We start from the raw sequence: 25750 nt of genomic DNA on the forward strand, positions 1-25750 counted from the left end.
TGAACTCTATCTTCTATTTTTATTCCTTTTTACGTAGCTCAGCTTTCATTCTGCATTTAGTATAATCGTAGAATATATGCTATAAAAGATATATTTTTCATAAACGTACAACAATTATTACATGATCGTAAAAATACTGACGATGAAATGAATTACAAGAGAACGTGGTTTGCGGGTGATCGTGGGTCATAAAAATTTCTTTATTATCAATCTCCTCGCATACAATCGTGCATTTAACGTTATACTGGTCGTTATAAAATTCATCGAGACGAATAGAAACATTAACATTTTTTTTAATAATCAATAGCAAAAGGGTGCAAAAAGTGGAACACGAATTTTATATAACGTGTGAATCTGTAATCTGATTTAGTAGGAGACAAGGCCGATGTGACAAGAGGTCAATTATTAAATGCACGTTGAAATAATCCTGGCACAGACCTTGTGTTAAAAACATTCATACAATTCGTTTCGTTTCGATAAGAATTATCAAGAGCCAACAATAAAATTCAACATAGGTGCACCGCAGCTGCTTCGTTCCTTTACAATAATATCGAGGCAATCACATCATTTATTAATCATTTACACCCTACGAGATTTAATAGAAATTAGAAGAATTCAAAAGATTCAGAAATTCTGAAATTCTTTATCGTACCATCTCTATCAAAAGTTTCAGAAAAATCGTTTCAGCTAAAGCCGAACTTCCATTAAATAAATAAGTGTTCAATAAATATCTACGTGTAAGGATCAAGAAAAAAAAAAATAAAAGAAACAGAAGGTACCGTTGGACTCTTATCAAGTTGGACCCCCGAGTAGAATCATAAATAATTTTAATACCATACGGTGGAAAAGTAGATGCATAAAAAGAAAAACAGTTTCTAAAAAAAAAAAAATGTGCCACGATACCAACAGTAACAATAAAATGAAATAATAATAATAATGATAGATTCTAACGATTAAACGGGCATCGTTTCCTTCCTGACCAATGACACGAGCGAATAAAATTTCATCTCGGATACACGCAACATACATATACATATTTATATATTTATACATAAATTTCTTTCATATATATATATATATATTAAAACAATCACTAAAAAATATAAATATATATATATAATTCTCACCGTTTCACGGCTAGCTGCCTATGCAGGGCTGGACGGATGCAACATAGTAAGTATTTATTTATAATTCATCCCTCAAACGAGGAAACGCTTAGTTAAACTTAATACGAACAAACAAGAAGTGTACAGAGAAAGGAGAAAGGTTAGATTTAAAAAAAAGAGAAGGAAGTAAGGGAAAGGGAATAGGTAGGAAACGTATCACCTATCCTGCGACTTCTATGACGCACAGCAAAGTTATTACTGGAATTCGATTTTCTAGTTTTATTTTTATTTCTCTTAACTTTCATAAGTTTAATTTTTACGTTAAGTATCAACGATACTTAACAGATTTATCTATTTTCTTTTTTTTTTAAATAAATATAGATCGTTAAAAGGTTTGTGGACGGCAGAGTTTAAGTATATTATAAATAACATTAATTTAAATTTAAATATCAGATTCACCGAATCCCAGTAATAATATTTTGTCGTTTATTAAACGTCATTAATTATTCACAGTATCCTCGACTTAGCTTCGGCCATCGCGATTCTACGCTTAAAAAAAAAAAAACGATAATTAACAATATCAGTTTCGATCTTCCTTCTTCGATTATTCAACAACGTAATACTCTTTAACGATATGCTGTACCAACCGTGACGTCGAATCAGTGTAATTAAGCAATTACACTTGATACGATTCGTCGTTAGACCAGATATTAATTAACCATCAACCCTTTGCGGCCCAAGTTTAAACGAATGACCGTCGATCTTATTAACTTTCAATTAAACTCGTGCAGGTACAAGGACAAATTCTTGGACAATACCGAGCTGATCGGTATTAAAAATATTGATTACCTCCTACCGAAGTCGATTTTCTTAATATAATAGCATATCGGCTTACATTCACGATACTGTTCTAAAATAAGTCGAACTCGTTGACAGCCGATCGCGTGAGGCAAACAGACCGCAAAGGGTTAAATTCTTCTTGTTCACGGCTGGAACCGCTGGGAACTTAAAATATAATCTCACCGAACACGGCTGGCTAATTCTCTTCACGAACGGCCAAGAAATCTCAATCCAACGACGTCGTTCTCGAGACACATGTTTCTTTTTTTCTTTCTTAACGACACCATTTTCTCCAATTGCAATATTTATCACCTTATTGAGTGATATAAATAATATTTCTGTAAGTGGAATAGCAAAGGAAATAAAAAAATATAGAGTTTCATTAAAGGAAATTAATCTGACCTTAAAATTATTATTCCATCTACAGAAGAATTATTTATAAATTCTTTTTATGTCAAACAACTTTTGTAAAACCAATACTTTCTATTGCTACGGTTTCTTATATTCAGCGTTTCTAGTTAAAGGAAAATACTCTGTACGTACCGGTGCTGTGCGTCTAAGGAACGCCTTGAATCGAAGGTTACAATGTTCTCGAAGACGTCACGACGCCGTTGGAAATTGTAGTCAGAGCAATTTCCCTCGATTGCTTGATCAGTTTTAACAGCACTCATTTCCTACGTCTTCTTGCTCGTCCAACTACCACGCGATTAAACTTTTCGATCTAAGGTCATCCATCGATTCCTCTGATAACGAACGATTCTCAATGCAAGCTTTCAGAGTAATCGTCGAACGATTGATTAAAAAACTTCCGTTTCGAATAACTGCTTACACGAGTTTTGCGTTCTGTCTTCAAACGAGAACCATATCGTTAATTGAATCGTTACGAAACTTTCGTTAAAATCTGTCGTCGATCGTTGAACACATATTTGCGGTTTCCGTCAGCTTTCAAAGCGAGTAAAAAAAATTATTCCGACGACGAAACGTCGGTATTCGATCCTAACGAATTATTCGTCGACGTTTACGATATGTCTTTTCAAGTCATATACGCGTACGATGGAAAATCTTGAAAATTCTCGTTACACTTCCGTCGAGTGAGTCTGAATTCGCACCTTCTTTTGCGAACCGTTCCTCGAAAGGGTTGGACTGTGCGCCGAGAAACCGGGATTATGGATACCGAGAGGTTTCGGCTTCTTCAGGGAGCTTCGAAGAGGCGAGGCTGTACTAGCCACGCTACCGGAAGTCGCCACAGACGCCATCGAACCGTTTCCTGCACCGCCGACGTATGGCTTACCACTGGCGTCCGTCATAGAGATGCTGCCGCCTGGAAATTGAATAAACACAATTTTCTCTTTAAAAACGATACATTTTTTCATTGAATTTGCGTTGCGATTCCAATAGCAGCGGAAGTAATTTAGACGTCCAAGTGTCAGATATTTTATATATAGGGTTACAGAACGAAAAATGTTACAGAACTTTTCGCTTCAGGGTATTTTTTAACACCCTGTATAAGTTTCTTCAGTTTATTTAACGTCCCTTCCGATATTTGTCCGTTTCTTTGACGATTGCTCTACCAGACCTTATTTCCTGCTTTTAGTGTTTGTTTCCTCTATTCCATTCAATTTCGCCCCACATCATCCCCTATCTCCCAAAGTTTTCATTTCTCTTCTCCCTTATGTGTATCCTTTCTGTTATCCCTTCCGTTACCTTGACTCCCATCACCGTTACGTCGAAATACACTTCTCGGGCATATTGAGTTTCCAGCAGCTGCCAAGTGAAGCTCCTTTGACGTAGCATCTTGAAACCTTCTTCCATGGACGCGAACTTAAAGGGTGACTACCGATCGAGACGCGTTTGATATTCGAAAGTGAAACAGGATAGTCGATACTGGTCGGTGAAATTTTATATACCCGATTGATTTTATCAAAATATGAAGAAATAGCAAGTCACAAAAGTATTATTCCATCCTTTAAAACAAAATAATCAACGATTCATAAATTTTAATAAAATTTTCATAAAGGAAATTTGCCCTTCAATATTACGCTCGGTTCCTTGCAAACGGATAAGGTAATTATCAAACTCCTCCACGTATTGTTGCGACAAAATTGAATCAAAATTCAATGGACCTCGCTTTGCAATGCAAAGTGTGTTTTGAACGTTTCGTAATACCTGGTGCTTTACTACGAAATGCTGCTGTTGTTTCTCGTGATACCCCTACACTGTGACCCAGTTATCGTGGAAAAACTTATTAATGCGCGTGCCCTTGAAACGTGAAATGATCACAGAGAATACTGATTCAATTCAACATATCAAACTATTACTTATCACCTTTACTCGTTTACTTAAATGAAAATTAGATCGTCTATTACAAAATTTGCAGAAACTTCAATGAAACTCACCGTTCGTAGGTTGATGTTCCCGGTAGCCAGGATTATTTATGGTGGTTGCACGAGGATCACCGACAACCCTAATTTTCGTTGGATCTCCGCCTCGTCGAGCGTAAATACCCTCGTACACTGCGGCGACCAGCACGCTAAAGTTCAGAGCGATTGCAGCCAACTGCAACAAATTTTCGACCCTTATTTCGCTAAAGATTCCTGCTTCAATTGCAGTAATTGCAAAGACTCCGTATCGAATCCAGGAAAATTTCCTCGAAACGGTGAACATAATATAACGGTATTGTTCTAAAATTTATAAGCAGCTTGGTTTTCTCATTGTTCCCTTTTGAGACACTTATTTCAGCCAATTTATCACGGGAATCGACTCGGGCTTCGACTGTTTTGCGAAACAGCGTCTGATCAGAGGTGAAAGAGGACGAAGTAGAAGAGGGATTTAATTAAGACGTACAAAGACGGTGACCAGGAAGCCATTGTTTCACGGTAACAATTAATTCAACCGCTGTTTTTTTTTCTACCATCGTCAGTTGATATCGCCGTGGAAAAGGGAAGAGCGAAACACGATAGTCGAGTTAACAGGTTGATGAGAATTTAATTAACAATGTCGCTTTCTAGCCAATTAGCATATTAACCAATATGCGATTTCTTTAAAGTGGCAAGTATTTTGTAGGAATACCTACAGTATGATAAAAACAGAAGAAAAAAAACCACCTTAAGGGTGCCCTTTCTCTGAATACCCCTTTATTGCCTAATGTATTTGAAATTCTTTTCGTAATAATCAGTGGCTTGAAATAAAACAAATGAACGCGAAGTCAGAAAATATGAAGCAACCAATTCAGACTGTTAGAAAGTTTCTTTATCAGCAAATACAGATATGTCCTAACTTTATACCATTGCGAGTAGCGGATGGATTTTACCTTGCCCTGTTTCTGTTTGTTCATTTTATCCAACTCGATCTCATCCTTGGCCTCCCGTAGAAGGCTACGCCTCTTCTTTTCCATCATCTCGGATTGCGGATTATGGTATGTCGGTACAGGAATTGTCGCGTAACAAGGATAAAGGGCATCCCATAAAATCTCCATACGTTTCAGCATCCATTGTACGCAGATATGTCGCGAGGTATGGCTTTTACGTGTTCGTTTAAATTCATAGATTTTTTTCAATGCTGAATTCCACTTTATTCCTTCCGTTACTTGGTAATGACACAGACCTCTAACAGCAATGTTTCCTTATGTCACACGTCTCTTACCATTTTCGTGGTCGTCCTACCATATCAATTGGTACTAGGTACTTACGTCATAGCGCTTTCACGTGGAACACTATTCAATTTATGATAAAGGGAATTTATAACAGTTGAAAATCAATCAAGTGCTTTCGCAGTGAAATTTAAAAAAATGAAAAAAGTAGAGCTAATAGCTTTGTTGCCTTTTATCTTCACTTTATTTTGCTATTCATTTTTTTAATATTACAAACTTCTATAGGACCAAATTCCATGCTGTTTATTTAAAACAGATATTAGGTAGAATGTAGGATAGTTTCAAACACCGATCGATTACACTGTCCAACGAATATCAACTTTTTTTTACGTGTTCCGATATCCACCATACCACTGACTGTTATTTAAGACTTAAAAATGAAGAACATAGGATGAATCACCAATGTTTATCCACTATATTTCAAGCTTATAAATGGAACATAAACCAAAAACGACCAGGTGCGATAGATACTAGCGGAGAATATGCTGCTTAATGATTCATACTAAAACGTTCATTAACTATATGAACATTATCTCGTTAGACCACTGATTCACGTATGAAGCGTAATTTAAAAATGAAAAAAGAAATTGGCGAACTGAAACGACAGAAAAATGTCCACTGAAAAATCACTATTAATACGGTTTTACCATCTTTTTAAAACTGGGTCACTAAAAACGTTCAATAATATCTTCACATTAAAATGTTCATCAAAATTCATTGATCAGAAATCAAATTTCGTGTGTTAATAAGAAGATGAATAAAACCCAGGATGGTAGATCACTATACATGGTTATATAAGAAAATTCAACGACGAAATGGAGAACGAGGACACGAAGGTGACGAACGAACCACGCCAAAACGTTCACTGAGGGCCCGGCGATGTCGTCCTATTGTTTTTAAAGTGTCCAATAGTCATGGGTGCTCTGACACATACTAAGCAATCCCCACAGAGGATCTTAACGAGACACCTGCGGACTGTTCCTGATCAGGTGGCCTTTAAGTATTTAATTCCCCGATCATGAGCGGTCGTGTATAAGTTTCACACCTCGTTTAGGATCTGCGTACGCCGTTGGAAAGAAAAACGACGTGGATCGTTCGTCGGATTAATTTTTAATGGTAGATCAAAATTAACCCTTATCGATCTAACTGGCGTACAGTAGGTCATTTGCAATCGAGGAATTGCAAAAACTATCGCAATAATTCTTACTTATAAATATAATACCGAATAAGAAAAGCCTACCTGCATATAGAACGCCTCTCCCCTAGTGATAACGAAACTGCTGGCTCTGTCATCAGTCTGCAGGGCGAACAAACTCGCTGCTACGATTGCCAATGATGCTGTAAAATGAAAAATATTCAGATTTGAAAGACTTACCTTGCAGGGTATTCAAATTTTTTAATTTTCTGTATATTTAACCCCTTCGTTACTGTAAGCAGCTATAATCTGGAACTTAATTGATAAGCTTTTGATTGTCTACGGTTTAATTGAAATAACAAACCCAGATGTGTTACAATTATTACGAGGATCTTGATAATATGAATTACTCGTTTAGTTACTATTAAGTTATAAAGTGATAGCGCTTATCTGTTTCATCTACGAGCGACAAGTAAAGCGTTAAGGATATGCTACGGATAGCATCAGGAACTCGGAATTCATTCATTCATTCAATGTAATCGAGTACGCGATCCTGTATGATTCTACGAGTTTAACACGTATCGCTTTACGGCAACAAGATCCACCGCAGATATTCGATTCTTCGTCTAAAGGTAAGTAGGCCACTAAGTAGACAAGTCACTGGTAATCCTACCATGCTCGGACTATTACAAAACTTTCAGGTTATCCTGGATAAAGGACTTCTTCGCCTGAATTGCTTTCTGTGATTCTCACGACTTTCATAAGACTTTGGAATTTCTGTTCAAATATTCATTCGAAACAGAAATGATTTCCACTGTATTATCCTCTCTCGCTGGTAGGATATCCATACGTTAATACGAAGTCATTAGGTGTGATCATTATTCGCATTTAAAGTATTTTAAAAAAACCATATTTAAATCTATACCATAATTTTTGTTCAGTGCATAATTACAGGCTCGAAGGATTAATTAAAGAGTAATTTAACTAAAACGTACAGAATAAAAAATAAATTGCAACAGAGAATACCATTATTATATGATAAAAAGAGAGAATATATACATAACTAGAGAACGTGATTCAACTTCTCGAATTCATTTCCATTCAAATTTTTCAGCACTGCATAAAATTATCCCAGTAATAGCCACGTGCATTCATCAGCACGTGTCTTTGCATTTTATCACGGTGATACGAAATCATAATATTCATCTTAATCATAATCTTAATTTTAAATTCCTACTATTTCATCTTTCCTAGTTGCTCCTACGAGCACTTCGAAAAGTTAAGCTTTCAATTATATACTTGGGGGAAAAAATATACTTACTGGCTAACGTAGCAAGGGCCACTTTTCCTATCAGAGCGGTGCTGTACGAGATAAGAACTCGTTTCGCCGAGGAGGCCATCGCTAATTGTAATATAGCAAGACCGACCAAGATCGCCAAAAGGGCAGAGGCTGCTGCAGCTGCCAATCCTGCCACCCACACAGCCACTGTGAAAAAAAAGAATTAAAAAATTCATTTCATTATTTATTCGATATTCCCTAGGAAGAATCTAGAAAAATATTTATGTACAAAATGAACTCACAGACTGGTTGAAACCTGGAAACACCTTGGCCACATCTCTCTCTACCGTAGAGCAAGAGTTTGCACTGCCTCCAAGGGCCAAAGTATCCCTTCTCGGCTGCTGAACCAGCTGGAAAATTAAGAAAAAAGAAGATTTTAAAATTTTTATGAAATGAATCGAAGGTTAATTTGCCTGGAATCAAATAAATCTTAAATTTTCTTACAGATTGAAAATCATTCAAGCAGGAAACGAAATCCTTCGACCAGAAAATAACACATTCAATAAAATTCTAGGCAATCCTTTCACGAAGTTTTTCCTTGTTTCCTTGCCACCTAATCGAAATCTTCGAGCAACTTAATGAGGATCATCCGAGCGAACAAACGAGACGTCCAATTTATCGGCGAGAAAGTTTCACGAAGCATCGCATCGAGATCAATTACGAGCGTAATTTCGCGCTAGAAGAATCCTTCAACTCGCATAATCATCCTGGTTCGGTATCGAACACGCATCACTCGGTATCAAACATTCCGAACTGAAACTTGTAAGCTCGGGACACAAGTAAAATGCAATTTATCGTGATATTAATTTACACGTACTATGTATAGGATAGAGTAACTGGAGCAAACATACAAATAATGTATACTGCTTGCAATTTCGAGATTTTTATCATTTGCGATCATTGTTTCATTTATTCCAATTTATTAAGTAGCTATTCCACCATTCGCACCTAAATCAATTTCATTGAACTAAAAATTATATTTCCTAACTCCTTGCTCTCCTTCCATGATACCGTATCCATAAGAGAACAATAATTACTAATTGCATTTTCTCCATTATTTTCACGGCACCGTGGCTTTGAAAAATGAATTCCTACATCCGTGTCTTTCATCCTATTGCTAAATAACCAACGATCGGATAATTGTTTCACGACTTCGAACTTCGTTTACCTGTATACTATTCGATCTCACGATTTCACCAGGATATCGTTCAAAATCATCTACTTCCACCTGAATATGCATCGTGAAATTTAAGAATAATGTTTCGAATTCGTGTAAACGAAAGATAATTAAACTACTTAGAAATTGTTACACGAATAACACTTACCGTCCGTTTCCGAACGCGATTCTCATTGAACCATACGTCTCCTGATTAGAAACGCAACAGAAAGTCGTAAACCCGGTTGTAACTGCGATTAGATTAATACGCTATCGTAACCGGTGCCATAAATTAAGTATAATTGAAAAATGAAACGTTAAATTAACACGTTGACTGTCACGCAGTTCAGGAAATCGATATCGTAGATTTAGTATAACGGGATGCCTCGTTTCCATTACGAACGAGTTAATTAATAAAAATTTGAAAGCAACGCGTTTTTCACCCAGTGTTACAGTACGTTTACAACTTCCTCTAACGACGAGGTTTATTCTATTTTGCGTCGAAATTTATCGTCACCGATAGAGATCGAAACGCGAATCCATTTATCTCCGCGTAAACGAGCTTTATTAGGCGTAACCAAATGTTCCAGCTACCCTTTTTCGCGTATCCTGACAAACCAGTTGAACACTGCCACGAGTTACCATGAAAAGTGAAACGTTTTACGCAAATTAACAGAGCTGAATCCCTAAAATCGACGAACAATACATCACCGATGTAAAAATCTCCAAATTGTACCAATGAAAGAGAGTATCGAAAAAGGATCAATATTTTCTACATTTTTTGTCCGCTTTCCGTTATTTTCTCCGTTCTCCGCAAATATTAAATTACATACCGATATCCATTTCAATTATTCCGCAGGTAAAATATAAATATTCGCGTCTGTTGACATTTCAGCTGACTAAATGTCGCAATCTCGCGTTCCACCGTATTGTGTTCATCGAATTGTGCGGGGAATCGCACGTTGCGACACACGTTTCCACGCATAAAAATGTATTAATAATAATGGCTGATTCTGGAAACTACGCTGTGGACTCAGCCCCGTGCACCGATAAATTACAGAAGCACCTGCGACGTTACACGTGCTGTTCTAAATTAAAAACATACTCTGTTACGAACGGAGATAGAATTTTATCGATGTGGAAAACTTGGAATGGTACCACATTTACTTTTCTAATTTCGACTACGAAACGTATCATATAATAACGGAACAGTATTATTTTTAGGACAATTGTGTTTCATTCGTACTTAGTGCTTTATATAAACTATTATAATGGGTATTCAAAAGTGTTGGACGATTTTCAATGGGAACCAGCCGTGCACCCCTGAAAACTGTGTTCTCTCGTTTGGTTGATTTTATTAGACCGAAATGTGTTACTTGACGCTCGTACATCGACAAAAGATGAAACGTTTATTGTCATTACTGTAATATTAAACTGCACATGGTTTTGTTCTTTCAAACAATGCAACGAATACGAGCGAACGCGTGGGAGGTGAACGATACGTAGGTTGCATAGAAAAGATCTGTGCTGCGGTAATTCGAATCCTGTAATGCAACGTGCATTTAATATCGTATATAGAATTGCAAGTTCATGTGAAAATTTTGCAACCAACATCGATTCAATCGCGCGTTACTTTTATTACCATGAAAAATTATTTTAAAAAAGAATTGCATAAAATGTATATTTGGATTATCGATAATGCAAATTAATTCAATTGAAAGTTTAATAGGAATATTTAATTAAAGATATCGATCAAACAAGGATACCAACGTAGATGGAAATTTCTTACATCAATGAAATTTTTCTTCGATCGCACGTTACTTTTATTCCCATGAAAAATTATTTAAAAAAAGAATTGCATAAAATGTATATTTGGATTATCGATAATGCAAATTAATTGAATTGAAAGTTTAATAGGAATATTTAATTAAAGATATCGATCAAACAAGGATACCAACGTACATGGAAGTTTCTTACATCAATGTAATTTTTCTTTCCCCTATCGTTAGTACTTTGGTAATTGTAGAAAACTGGTTTCCTGTTTAAACGAAGGTACGATAGCATTCAATCGACCACAACCGTTAAGCCACCGAGCAGACAGAAAATGCTTTTCTTTTCCTCCCTAACGAGAAAAAGTATCCAACTCGTTTTGCTCCCATGAAATTTCATTTAGCGCGATCTTTCACGAGTAACTTGAAAACAAGTTCCTTACCCTTTGAAGATTTCTATAGTACAAAGACTGCCTCTGATGATTGGAGTATATAGATAATATCTGATCAATTTGCAAAGTTATTAATATATTCATTTATGAAAAAATTTCAATGCAATTTTTTATCATTTGCTATTTTCCAAGGGACAAAACGATCCTGCAACAAAAGGGACGAAATACAAAACATTTTATAGGAAAATCCATTTCATTGTTCCACGAAATCAGAATGGTGGACACATTTCACGGGTATTATTTTGTCTCGTTCGAGCGTTGGTATTTTCGAATAAATGTTTAAATACGCTTCCAATAAACTGCGCTTTTAAATTTTCTGTATTTTGAGCTTGGGAAAAGTATCCAGTTTCTGGCTCGTTACAGTAGAATAAGCACCCTAAAACTGAACAGGTGGAATAAAAATTCATTTGAAGTAAATGAAATGCTCGCTTCCCAGCTTACTAAAAACACACACGGTTTTTATTGTATTTCTACACACATGTGTGCACGCGTCGAAAGTGGCACACGGTTCCTGTACCTACTGTACTGGAATGAAGTAACAGCACTAAACGGTAGCACAGTTAAACGTATAATACGATGGTGTTGCAGCGATAGCGATGGGTTATCGATGATTCCTAAGAGATACAGTTACGAAATTCTGAGCTCGTTATTACATACACACCGTTGGCTATAAAAGAGAATTGGCCATTATTCGAATAATCTTCGTTTATAATAATAATGCCCGAGTTTGCTACGATATAATAGACATTAGTGTGATTTGTTGGAGAAAGTGAAGGATAAGTGGCGTTCGATTTGAAAGTTAGACCATTAATCATTAGACAACTATGCTGTTCAAGGTAATTAGAAAATCAGCCAATATTAAATTATCGTCAGGATGAAATATGTACAATGTGTTGAAATCAAATAAAAGAAATGATGTCGACGGAAAATTTTAAGTGAAAAGTATCTATTACTCCACATGGATCATTTACTCGTAATTTACAAGGCGAGCTGTACTCGCTTCGATTGTTTGAGCCGAGCCGAGCGCTTGAATTTGCCGAATTACTCGAAATCGACGAACTATTTGAAAGAAAAACGAGCTACTCGAATATTCGAGCCATCGTGTCGTAAAACTTCCATTTACTTGAAGATAAATATTCGAGTATAAGTTAACTCGCTTTTGTTTCAAGCAGTTCGTCGATTTCAAGTAATTAGTCAAATTCAAACGCTCGACTCGGCTCGACCGATCGATCATTGTTTCACTCGAAATTCGAGTACTCGCGCACCTCTACTGCAAATGTTCTACATCCTATTAGAAAAAGGAATTCCAAAGCGGACAACTAGAAGCCAGGCACGCATAAAAGCGAGCGGAATAGCATGGAGAGGGCCGAGGCGAGTCGAGTCGAAAGGACTTCCGGCGTTTGCCACCCGGAACACGAAAGTCGCTCGAGCGAAAACGCGAGAGGTAACCGCTCTGAGAAGAAGAACAAACGAGCCGGTAAGATTCGAAACCGTCTATGTAGCAGCTTGAAACGATCAAATGACCGTGCAATTTTCTAAGGAGTCGATCATCCTCTGGAACGTCTTTAAAATATGTCACGAATTTTTCCCTGAATGGTCTCTATTCTATTCTATTCGATACCGAGAAATTCAGCTGCGACAATTTTTGCACCATTATCCGACCTTCTATTCCTGAAACTCCCTCCAATCTACTTTTTCGTTCTACGTGGAACTAGAACCGAGGGAAAGTCGAGAATCGACCTTAATCGATCTCAGCAATTTCCTTTCGCGACAGATTTATTCTATTTCGAACGATTTGAAATCTGTCGAAGTTAATTAGTTTTTGCACGAATTAATTATTCTACGTTATTACTTGTCCCCGTCCCCTAGGGTAGAGACGCCTACGTTGCACCCAAGTGTACACGATTACAATAATACAATACCGCGATATAAAAATGAGAAAACGAAAGCCGCGATAACGTTTCCTTCCATAGATTTCCCGTTGTACCTTCCCACTGGAGCGACGCGTTACGACGCCCACAAGTCTCCCCATAAGTTTCGCATTTTACGTCCTCCGCCAGAGTACGAGATCTAAGGGAAAAGTAATTTCGATACAGGTGCTCCTTTTCAACGTGTAATTTACACGATAATTTCTATAGAGGCCGGATGAACGGGATCCTCGTGTATACATAAGTGCATAGGTGAGAGAGTGGAAAAAATACAGCCACCGACACGATGTCCAATTCCAGCTGGCTTTCCAAGCCTCTTCTTCCTTCTACTCGTCTGCCCATCCACCGGCTTAAGTGGATTACACCGACGTAGAAAGATGATAGCGCTTCCTGGGATTATTCTAGCTCCGATGCCTTTTCCGGATTCGTTTCACATACTTCTTTTCCTGGATGTCCTCTCTCACGCTCGCATCACGCAACTTGTACACGTCGACGACTCGTCCTTCCTCGTCCACTTTTCTACATTCTCCTGTTCACCTTCTACCGTTTTCTAAGGATTTCACAGATTTCATCCCTCTTCGACAATCTTCTCGAGATTTCGTGTCATTGTTGAGCGATGGGTGATTCTTCAAGAATGAATGAAACATTTTTTACACCTTATGAATTCCAATCGCATGGTCCAACCTGTATATTATACTGTAACAGATTGAACTTTCCCAGCGTCCAAATAAGCGACCCTGAATTATTTCCTGTAATTTATTCATCCAAACTCCTCTAAACCTTCCTATTTCCGTAATTCATCAGAGGCTAGGTAATTTCTTTGACCTTCGTTCAACTCGCGACCGTAAGTTGCGCCTTTTGAAGGAACGAGGCTAAACGTTTCCCGTTTCCCTTACCTTGCGTCTCGATGGTTGGGAAACGAATAATAAAAACGTAACGGAGAAATTAACGGAATGAACATTCTGTTTTCCCCGTGTATCGTTCTAACGATTAACCATCCTAATGGCACTGATCCACGATAAACATGGCCTATCGTCCGCATGACATCCTGCAGACTCGAACCACCGCGAACGTGCGAACCGTGCATCCACCATTTTCAACCTGGTTATCGCAGTGCCTTCAGCATTTACGCAAATGTCAAACAGCCACCCTCCACTCCCTAAACTGTTAATTAAACTTGTATCGAAAAACGTCGATGACGGTAATCCGATTTACTCGAAACACGTGAAACGTGAAAACAATGCTTTCTGAATCACGTAACGATCACTTTTATGAAGTGGAAAACCTGTTGAATAGCTTTACGCAATCGTCCATTCAAAGGAAGCAATTAAAAAAGAGAGAGAGAATGGACAATATTGAAGAGTGATTAAAGTTTGTTCTCGTGCAATAACTGCAGCCAATTGTCGATCAACGAGGTTCGTAAACATCGAGTTTACGAGAACAGAGAAAGAGGAGAGGGTATAAAAAGCAAGAGAAAATCGTTGCAAGATACGGCGTAAACAAAACGTTTCATTAAATGAATTTCTACGATGAAATGACTGTTTGAATGGGGAAAAGTAATTTAAATTAATTATCTTCATTCGATCAGATGACGCGAAAACGAATGACGAATTAACTCGTTATTACCTGGTTGGTAGGTTAATGGTACCTGTACCTTGAAAATATCCATCGAAAGTGGAGACGTTTCGGGTTTCAAGGTCATCTTCACTTTTTTTAATCGAAACTGGATATTTATCTTAAGCGAATTGAATCTTTGGAACATTCTATTAAAACTATATCCAACGTGCAAGCACGAGTTGAGAACTCGTAGGATGTCCTATCTATAGTTAATGCTTTCCTTTCCCTCCATTAAGTCCCGAGGGTTATTACCATCGATGCAACTATCTGTAATTGGTACGAAAGCCCAGCGTGCGAGCGAATTACACGCGGCATGTATATCCGTAAAACGAGGCTACACGATGCATTCCCGTTTCCGTTTTCATGCGCCGGATGTTGGACTCACAGAGAAATATCCTGCCTCGATTAAACGTCGACCCGTTAAATAGACGAAGGAGTATACAATTTTTCGAGAATAACGTTTCAATTCATAATTCAATCTCCAGAATATTTCCCCAGAGCATACGGGCAGGAAAATGTGTATCATTCGATTTAATAATAATTTATTCGCGTTTAAAATAAACCTACGAGATAATTAAAATAACTCATTTGCATTTAAATTCCGCTGAATATCGATTAGTCGTTCCTCGATTTCTTGATGGACCATTTTCTGTTTGAAACGCGCTCGTTTGAATTACAACTTCCCGTGTTGAAATTAATTACACGTGTACGGTTAAGCGAAGTCAAATTAACGGAACACGTTAAATCAATTAGCTTCGAATGGTCACAGAGACTCGTACTTACGCACTACTTCCTAAGCGCATTATCCTCGTCAAAGTAGATCCTCTTTGCATAATTTCTTTATACTCGTTGCTTTGCATTCGCTGCGCTGAATTATCAAGATACTCGTTCAAAGAATCCAAGAAGAAATCCGATTAACGTAGAGATGGCCGTAGCGAAAGGGTTAGGCTTCCGGTAAATAATGCATTAGACGCTCGCAAGCTCCGCACCGTACCGAATTCAGTAAAACTATTAAATCTTCGCGTTTATACAGAAATATCGCGAGATCGATTAATAACGCGACATCCCACGCGACATACGCGATTGAATCGTGAGAACAACCGCTTCGCTCGGGAAAGAATGTCATGGACGAAACGTACGTACTACGCGCGGATATCTGTTTACCTAATTCCGTTGCGCAAGAATGCTTTCAGTTATTTCTATCTATAGCTAAAGAGCATAGTTACGCGTGCATATAAATAAAACTCGCGGCGGAAAATTGACTGAAACTAGGGAAAAATTGATGAACGCAAAAGTTTGCTGTATCGCGAACCGAGGAAAAATATTCGTAAAATTTTCGTGCTCGACACGAGGATGAAAGGTTATCCGGAAAATGGCCCTGAAAATTATGCAAATGTAACGTGCAACGTTGAAAGCATCGTTTACGAACCCCACGCGTGAAATAGTTGAACATTTATGTTTACAGAATGGGCTTTAACGAATTTCAATAATACGGGAGGTTAAAGAGCTGTTTCATCTGACGGTAACGAGGCGTTCGGAAAATAAACATTAAACTGTATAACGTAGATGGTATCGTAACAAGCCTATAATAGAGAAATTTAAAAAATAATAATGCAGGATGCCGGCGGAAAAATTATGAGGTTTCGTCTCGGGAACCGTCCACTAGAACTCGTCAGTGGGACTGATGTGGACGGTCCCTGCCCCCAGACGCCTGGATACTATATTCTCAGATCTTATATACAGGGTATTAAAAAATTCCCTGAAGACCTCTGCACCGTTAAATTGATCACGAAAAATCAAAACGAAAAGTTCTGTAGCATTTTTCGATGGGATCAGTAGTTTAGCCACATTAACCAATCAGCGCGCAGACTCTCGGCGCATGCGTAAACGCGACGCTCCGCGGGTCTTGCCACTCAAGCTGCGCGCTGATTGGTCAATTTTTCAATTTTCAACAACGAAATGTGGCTAAACTACTGATCCCATCGAAAAATACTACAGGACTTTTCGCTTTGATTTTTCGTGATCTATCCAACGGTGTAGAGGTCATCAAGGAATTCTTTAACACCCTGTATATATCTGTAAGGCCCGTGATGGAGCACTTGCGAGAAAGGAAGGAGTTACACGCGCGACACCTTGCGGCCATCACGGAAAAGAGGCCCAAGGCGCCTGGGACGCCACGCTCCGCTTATAACCTCCACAATACCAAGCACCGTGGACAGTCGAGAAGGCATAGAAGTGAAATTTAAAAGAATAAAGCATCCTACACAATCAACATTGGAGAAAGCATTGAGTGATAAATTGAAAAGAGTAGAAGCTGTCGTTCAGGACATTCTATTCGAGAATTTCAAAAGTACGAACCGCCAAATTCGAATGAATAGGATCCGACCAGTTGTCGCGGTCGATGTCGTAACACAAAGGCAACCACGTCGATGAAGAAATCCTGGCTTTATAATAATGTATCCTGTTCCGTTACGGACGAGCCTCTTTTCACACTGGTAAACGAGAGACTATAAACTTTTGAGAGGAAGATGGCATAGTCGAGCAACAGCGAGTGAGAGCCAGGTAAAGGCCGTTGCACTCACCAGCTCCAAGACTTTCCTGGGCCCAGCATAGCGGTACTTACACTCCTCTCTCTCTCGATGCACGTACGCGGCAACGTGCTCGTATGCGTACACGACAGGGTGGCATACTTGTTCCGTCCCGGTAATAGTGTGTTAGCTTGCGACATATCGTGCCGCTTCAGAAATCGACAATGACACATCAATTTAGCTTGGCAGCAGAATGCGACGCACACGATACGCGGCTTTTCCCGGCCACCGTCGCCAGATGAAGTTGTCCGGGAGTTCGCTTCACAGGGAGCACTCGAAAACGTTACGAAAACAGGGTGACATAGACACTTTCGACCCTTTTGCTATGGACATCTCTGAAAAATGTCAACACTTTGCGCTGGACCGCTATAATAGCCACTCGGTAATTGCCTGCTTTCACGGTTTCATAATTAACCACTTGGGTGGAGTGTAGACACGGGGGAATTTTTTATGTAAATTTCGTTATTGATGCATCGTGTCAGAGAAAATTGCCAAATTACACCGAGATGTAATATAAGACATTATAGAATAAGATGATGGGCTCGTTTGTGTACAAACACGGAGGAGATTATAGAGGCACGATATCGTGGGTACTTTTAATCTCGTTTCATGAATAGACGTATACGATGACCATCTTCATCAACGAAATATTCACCAGAAATTTGTTGAATATACGTGACCAAAATAAATGACACAATCACGCGTTGAATAGATTTAATATAAATAATCATAATAATTCACCGCTGTTCGCAATCAATTAAATTGGATCTTGTCTGCTCCTTAAGGTAATTTTTCATAAACTTCACGGGACCATTCAACTCGTCAGCCTGCGACGAGCTCCTCCTTCTTGTTTTTCCACGCTTACGATCGTTTCACGTTATGCCCGTTCATCTTTTCCCAACCGGTCTTCCACGTTTACTACCACCGTTCTACACGATCTTTCATCGAATCCATTAACCTACTTCTTACACCAGTTCTGTCTGCTTCCCGCAAAGATCGAATAGCACCCTGCGCGTACGTAATCTCGATCACCTCGCCACGCTAACTAACCGAGACACGGTGTAAACGACCATCCTCATTGTATTCTCACTTTCCACGCTTCAACTTGTAATCACGAGTCTTAAAATCCCTTCCTGACAAACTCGTTATTTTTCGTCTCAAGGTCGAGGTGTATAAAGAAAAATGAAGTACAGTAAACTATTCGATAATTTGCTGCCATATAAATCTCTGTCGGAAACGCTCCTGCTCTTATTTTACTCTTTCCGGATACAATTAAGTTATGTTATGCCATAAATATAAATAAGCATAATTAACCGAGATTTTTCTTCGCTAAAGATTTATAGAAAAAAATATAGACTTCCCAAGCTGTACTGGGCTGTGTTTCCGAATGGCTCCACTAAAATTGAGAACTCAGGTTCGGTATATAATCTAAATTGACTATAAGAAACCGATTAAAATTGGTTTCAGAGCTGGATGTCTTGCTGTTTTTGAGATATTGTGGTAAGAAGTTCTTGTACAATTTTGGGACTCCGTATGCGCTATTCGATACTGCGCATGCGCTATTCGATACTACGCATGCGCTATTCGATGCTGCGCATGCGCTATTCGATACTGCGCATGCGCTATTCGATACTACGCATGCGCTATTCGATACTGAGCATGCGCTATTCGATACTGCGCATACACAGAACCTAATCTAATCTAACCTGACCTTACCACGATATTTCGAAAACGGTAAGACATCCAGCTCTGAAACCAATATCAATCGGTTTCTGGTAGTCACTTTAGGTTATATACCGAAGCTGAGTTCTAAATTTTGATGGGGCCATTCGGAAACTTATCCTTGTACTGTACTTACATAGTTCCATTTTCGACATTTAAAAATCTGAAAGTATTACATATAACGCAAGTTTCCGACGAAAAATGTCGGAAAGTGTTCGTGCTAACGCGAACCTTATCACCCCCAATCGCGCACCCTTCCGGTAGCTCCTGTTTCTCAGGTGCTGATTATCATTTTTGTTACACACGCACATGAGAATTCTACGCTGCTGGATCCTCGTCACGTTACCTGATTCACTAATGTGTGAGTGCGTAATAGTATCCAAACACCTGCGAACCTGCTAGTCCTAACCGGCCAATGACTGCGTGTACCTGGTGTATGTACTTGCGCACCGTTGTGCTTCTTTAATAGGAATAACGTTTTCAGTGTGTTTTTCACGCTTGCTAATGAATAGGAAAAGATACACTAATGGAAATCTCGTTCACTCGTTGCTTTCGATAATTATCGTTCGATCAAAGAATTTTGAAAGATCGATAAACTAATTTTTACTTCGACCCAAGTTACTTCCGTGTAATTAAACATTCTTTTTATTCGATGGCTAATCAACGTTCAACAATTATCTTCATTAGACAAGTAAGATCGTGTGCCAAGGTTTATTGCTCCGCATTGTAGCAAGTTTTAATTACAATCCAGAAGACCACGAACGAACGGTAGTTGTCTGCTTTTATTGTAACGCAACCGCATTATGCACGACGCGAATAACGCGAGTAACAGTATTCAAAACCACGGTTTTAGAATCGAGAATCACGATATACGGTGGAAAGTTTCTATGTTTCTACATATGTTAAGGAACAGGATCGATGAACAGACATCGACAATCGTAACAGTCATAAAAGGATACGAAATCAGCTAACCCATTTCTCTGGAAATCGTACGTTTTCTCTCATTGTTGCACAATTCCATTCTTGTCTAACGAGGCGGCTTTATCTTTTACTTTCCAGTTTTAATGAAACGATGATACGCGATTAGGCGCGGAATATCCGTGTTAATCTCGTGGATCCTTTCTCAGGATACAATTAGCATTTTAATGCTCGCGTAGCGTTAACCTGTGAACTTCGTTGCGAAAAGAGAGCGTGTAGGTGTAAAGCAACAATAGGATGAATGAAACGAAATAAATCAGCTGAAATGTAGGTACTTAATTTATTGTATACAGAAATGAAATTAGGATTCGGAAAAGTTTCCATTTCAATGAAATATTTTCATTGTAGAAAGAAAACGCTAATAGAGAATCACGAATGTTGTATTATTCCTTAATGAAAGAGGCCTTACGAGTAGCTACGCACCTGTGCCACTCATTCACACACGTATCCGTACACAAACACAGGTGTGTTCACAGACGTATTTATCACAGGTAGCGTATCGTAGTAACCACCTGTTAGGGTCACGCATACCGTTTTCATTCTAGCTGCATTCATCGGTCCCAAGTGTGTACTATCGACACAAAGGATACTAAATCTATTTATTACGTAACTAACGCATTATTTATGGAGAAATCCTGTTTTTTCAGCATGTTGATAGTCGAGTAATATCCGTTATTTAAGACCCTCGTAACTTCTCGTTGTTAGAGGAAGCTTTGAGAAAGCATAGTAAATAGAATAGAAACTTTCGGTACAGTTTTAATACCGTAACGTGAGAAGAAGAATTTTATTTTATACAATACCTAGTACCCTAGATATTTTTTTAAATATTCGGTTTCTTCTCTCTAATATGAAATCGATGTTCCAACTAGCTAACAGAATTAAAAAGTATATGAATCGTTCCGTATGATCGCAAACCGCAATTCACGCCACTCTATAAGCTGCATTCCGCTTTACGAAGGCTCTTTATGAAAGGAACGCATCAACATCGACCGATGCCAATGTACGATGCATCGCGTTAAACTGCATACGCGTTGTATACGCCTGCAACCGTGTCGATGTGCTCGCGTACACTCTACTGGGTGTCTCGAATTTTTTTTCAATAAAATTGAAGAAGGATATATAAGTAATTATTTCAATGGACGAAAAGCTTATTCAGCGTCAAACTCGTGGTTTGCATAATTAGGATGCACTTGCAATTGGATATTCGTGTTAACGGATGCAACGGTTATCGAGCAACGGAGGAAAAAACATAGCCGGAACAACGGAGCGTGAAAAGCGATTAACCGATAACATTTCTGAATCCGTTTTTGAGCAACCAACGAGCTTGTACACGTGAAAGTACCGAAGGGTTATCGACATCCATTGTATTCTTTGCCGCTGTCCGATACAATGGAACCCGGTTTATCTAAGCATCGATCACTTAAATATATACCTTATTTACACGTTTATTCCATGATTCTTGACCGTCCAAAACAAACAGCTACATAGTACATACATATATGGACTTGTATTACACGTGTAATAAATACAAATTCTGACATTGAACAATTCTTCGCTGTTTCATAAAATGCATCGAAATAATGAACGAGGGGAATAATAATGAACTTTTTGCTTGGTTGTTTCAAGAACGTGAAAACCACAAGTAAGCAGACAATTGAATTGTTATTCCGGTTGAAAAGATATCCCGAACAAAATAATGTAAACGCGATATGAATTTATATGACATTATTTTATACGAATAATGGTTTGCCTTCGAATCGTATCTAATTATACCTAGACTTGATATTTATCTCTTGTAATCCTACATTAATTAAGGGACACGTGTTCAGTTAGATAACAGTGTCGTTGAAAACGAAAACTGACGAGGTAATAAATAACGTGGGACGAAAAATACCCTGCCGTGTATGTAATCTATATACACGAGTTTAAGTCTTTGAGTAATTTATCAATTTAAGTAACGTTTCTCTAAACTAAGCACTTTTTAATGTTTGTTGATTTGAAAATTCTTGGAATTCTCTCTTATCTTATGAAATCGTTAATTTTCTTAAATTGCCCGAAGAAAACAATGTTGTTAATACATTAAACAGCTATACGAATGTTTGATCAATTGGATAAATAAAAGAGTTAACCTATAACATTATTTAAGGAGAAACAAGTTGAAAACAAACAGACGATGAAAGATGGAACATGTAGCTACTGCAAAAACAACCTGACGGAATTAATTGACTCGATATACAGGAAGTCGTGTTCTGAATTACGTAGGTCAAGCTAGACTCCTATCTGAAGAAAACAAAATATACGATTTTCCTGTTACAAATTTTTGATGAATGAAATAAATCCTATCGATATTTCACCGATAAAGAAGTCTTTAAGTAACTTACTGTCTGTACACGAATACTATACACAGCTGTTACGGTTGCCCTTGTAACGCTTAAATAAGAAACAGATGCAAAGGAGCGTTTCGATTTAACTATTATGAAAACCATGCACTATTATGATATATTTAACGATTAAGAAACTTCGTAATGGTTTTAAATATACCATCGATAATCACTGTGGCGAGTAACTGTTAAAAGTCACGTTGCTGACATTTCCATGTAAATTATGTAATAGGAACCACAAAGTAACCGCATTAGTTTGCGCAACTCGTGTTTTACTCAGTTGCGCTTAAACAAGCGACAGTATTTAACTTCTACTGCTATATTTGTGTACCTGACTTATTATCACCATTTGCGCCAGACGTACGTAACAAGTTTATATCAATAACAATCGGACAGCGTCTGCCTTAAAATTATTCGATATTTGTCTCTGGCAATTTGCTAATGTGCCACTGTTACTTAACACGTTTATAGTTCATAAACATATAAATGTGAAATTTAGATTGCAAGAGAAAATATTGCAAATAATAATCTAATAACTTAGATTAAGATTTTTATTAACGCAAATATCGATGATATTTTAATCGTCGTTTCTAAAGTGTCATTATACCTGACACAGGTAATGAGAGAAATCAATTGGTAATCAATATCATAACCGTGAACTCGAGCTAGCCGCAATCCGGCCGCGAGAAAGTCGTGACACGCGCAATGTCGTCGAGCAATGCGGATCCGCGCATCATCGCGGTGGATCGAGGAAATACGCGGGCTCGATGAGAAGGATTTCAAAAGCATGACTCACCGTCAGGATTGGTGAAGTATCCCCAGGTGGGGGTCGCGGTGGCTGCCGATTGGAGGACCACGGCCAGAATACTTAGGGCCAGAGCACCGGCGGCGCCTCGCGCCGCGACGGCGCGCTTTTCGCTTCGTTGCGGATCGGTTGTCGTCGTGGCGACCGCCCTTACGCCTTGCCGGTTGCTCGAATCGGTTGCCATTCTTCATACCGTTCTCGTGTCTTCGTAGATCTTCTTACCGTGACACACACGCAACAATTCGAGAAACACTATATATGCTTTAGTTTCTTTCGTTCTGTACCTTTTCTTCGCTGTCACGCACGCACTATTTGCCCGTACTTTGTTAGATAGAACGGAGAAACTGTTACAGTCTGCCGGTATCTGGGTACGTGCAACAAGAGTGGCTAATTACATCGGCGACGGACATAGCGTCGACGACGCAACCGATAATCGAATCTCATACACTCCCGATGTCACGTACAACTTCGAGTATGGATAGGCGCGTGCATACACGCAATCGATAGGTCGAAGTGGGAGAAGAAAGAAGTAGGGAGAGGTATATCGGCTTAGGCGAATTCCATGTTTCGTGTCACTCTTTCTTTCTTTCGTGACCGATAGAGAGATATATGTATGCCTACACCTTTATTTCGTCTGCCCTTCCCTCTCGCTTCCTACCTTTTCGACTAAAACCCTTCTCGTGAATATACGCACCTTACCTCGTGGCTCGGCTCGAGCTGAAACACGGGAACCGGTTTTTGCGATGTACGAACCGGCTAAAAATAAAAGCGCCTCGGATTCTCTCTCCTTCGTTGCTCCATTCGACTCTTGTAATTTTCTGTCTCCTCGTACGTGTTACGGTGTGCCAATCTTCCGGGGAGTACCGTGAACGTTACACGCGCGCTCGCACTACATTTAATCGAACGTTAGATCACGACCGATCGAATCGGCCGCGGTCCTCGATCAACGATCACCTTCACCACCTGTCATCACGATTTACGAACGAATTAAGATGGCGCACTGGGAAATGTTACTTCCTGAACGACTCGAAGCTTTTCATTCTTCGGCTCTGGATGATTTCTACGTCGCTACGAGCGTAGAGAAAATATTTTACTTTCACGACATCCTCGTCGAACGGGTCGAAGAAACGGTGGACAACTTCGATCGTGTTAACGAAGGTACGAGGCTTGAGCACAGGTAGTTCGGTAGGTTAGGTTCGGTGCGCGGTGGAAATACGAACCGCTTGATATTTACCAAGGTGCTATAGTTATCGATCGTACGGGGATACGCTCGCTTCATTTCGTGCCACGTCTCCTTCCACGCGTTTCGTAACCGTTTCTTGCCACTCACTGCGTCTTGTCAGCTTACTGTATCCACATTAGGTCTTCGTTAAGACCGTCCTTCGCTGTACTTTCGACGTGTGTAAAACTGTTTCAAAATCCATGGAACACGTCGAACTTTCCCGCTCTGTCACGCCACCTTTTTCTGCTCTACCGCACTCTTGTTCACTATTAACCTTACGCACCGTGTCAGTGTGTCACAACGTTACGCGTGTATGCACTTCGTCGATAACAGATTGTCGATTAACCGTGAGTCTACCGGCGCATTCGCTTAGTAACACAGATACGTAACACAACGAAACCGGAATTTTTCCCTCGAATTTTCCTGCTACGCGAAGGTTCGCGCAAGGAAAATAATGTTGATGAAACAACGATGACACGTAAACGCGAAAACAGCGAGCCACGAGATGTTTGTACTTGCGTATTCTAACCGCGCTGCCTACGTAGGAAACAGTGGGAGAAAGAGCGAGAAGGAAAACAGGGGAATAGAAGAGAGCAAGAGAGAGCGGAACAAAGAGAAACAATACGCATACGCGAGCCTGCGCGTTGCGCGGCATACTGAGGCGACCGGCATCGTCAAGCTAACTCGAATGCTTCTCGCCGCCGCGGCTTCCCCTCCTTTCACTCGTCCGCGCTCTCTCTTTCTTCCTTCCTACCACAATCACTTTCTTTGTTTATCTTTCTTCTTCTCTTACTCCCTCTACGCCTGAATTTGCATTTACTGTCGTACGCTTTCATGCCACCGTAGTATGTCCGTTACAATTGCATTCTTGGAATGTGATGCTTTTGATGCATTGAATTAATTAATGACTTATATTTTTTTCTTTTCAAATTATCATTAATTTGGTAATTTAAGCGGACAATATGAAATAATTTTCCATACCTTTTAAGCGCATGAAACGGAAAAAATATAAGTGACCATTTAGTATTGCGGTATTTACATGATGACGACTGCAGATGACGCA

General features: G+C 39.0%; 1 protein-coding gene across 1 annotated transcript; it reads right to left on the reverse strand.

Moving 5' to 3' along the window:
* Window positions 1–75: 75 nt before the first annotated feature.
* LOC114870946 lies at window positions 76–25361 on the reverse strand. The gene is made up of 6 exons (XM_029176246.2): window positions 23457–25361; window positions 8312–8419; window positions 8052–8216; window positions 6836–6933; window positions 4343–4502; window positions 76–3267 (listed from the first exon to the last, which is right to left on the reverse strand). Exons 1-6 carry the CDS (start codon window positions 23647–23649, stop codon window positions 3023–3025), a joined length of 969 nt encoding a protein of 322 aa, XP_029032079.1. The 5' UTR covers window positions 23650–25361; the 3' UTR covers window positions 76–3022.
* Between the last annotated feature and the right edge of the window lie 389 nt (window positions 25362–25750).

This window comes from Osmia bicornis, chromosome 1, assembly GCF_907164935.1.
Source record: "Osmia bicornis bicornis chromosome 1, iOsmBic2.1, whole genome shotgun sequence".
In the NCBI taxonomy this organism is placed as follows: domain Eukaryota; kingdom Metazoa; phylum Arthropoda; class Insecta; order Hymenoptera; family Megachilidae; genus Osmia; species Osmia bicornis.

Coding starts and splice junctions, on each gene's coding strand:
- LOC114870946 (XM_029176246.2), bottom strand. CDS start 23,649: ATGGCAACCGATTCGAGCAACCGGCAAGGCGTAAGGGCGGTCGCCACG. Junction 4,503..6,835: donor GAGAGGCGTTCTATATGCAG/GTAGGCTTTTCT, acceptor AATTTGTTGCAG/TTGGCTGCAATCGCTCTGAA. Junction 3,268..4,342: donor GGAACATCAACCTACGAACG/GTGAGTTTCATT, acceptor TTCAATTTCCAG/GCGGCAGCATCTCTATGACG.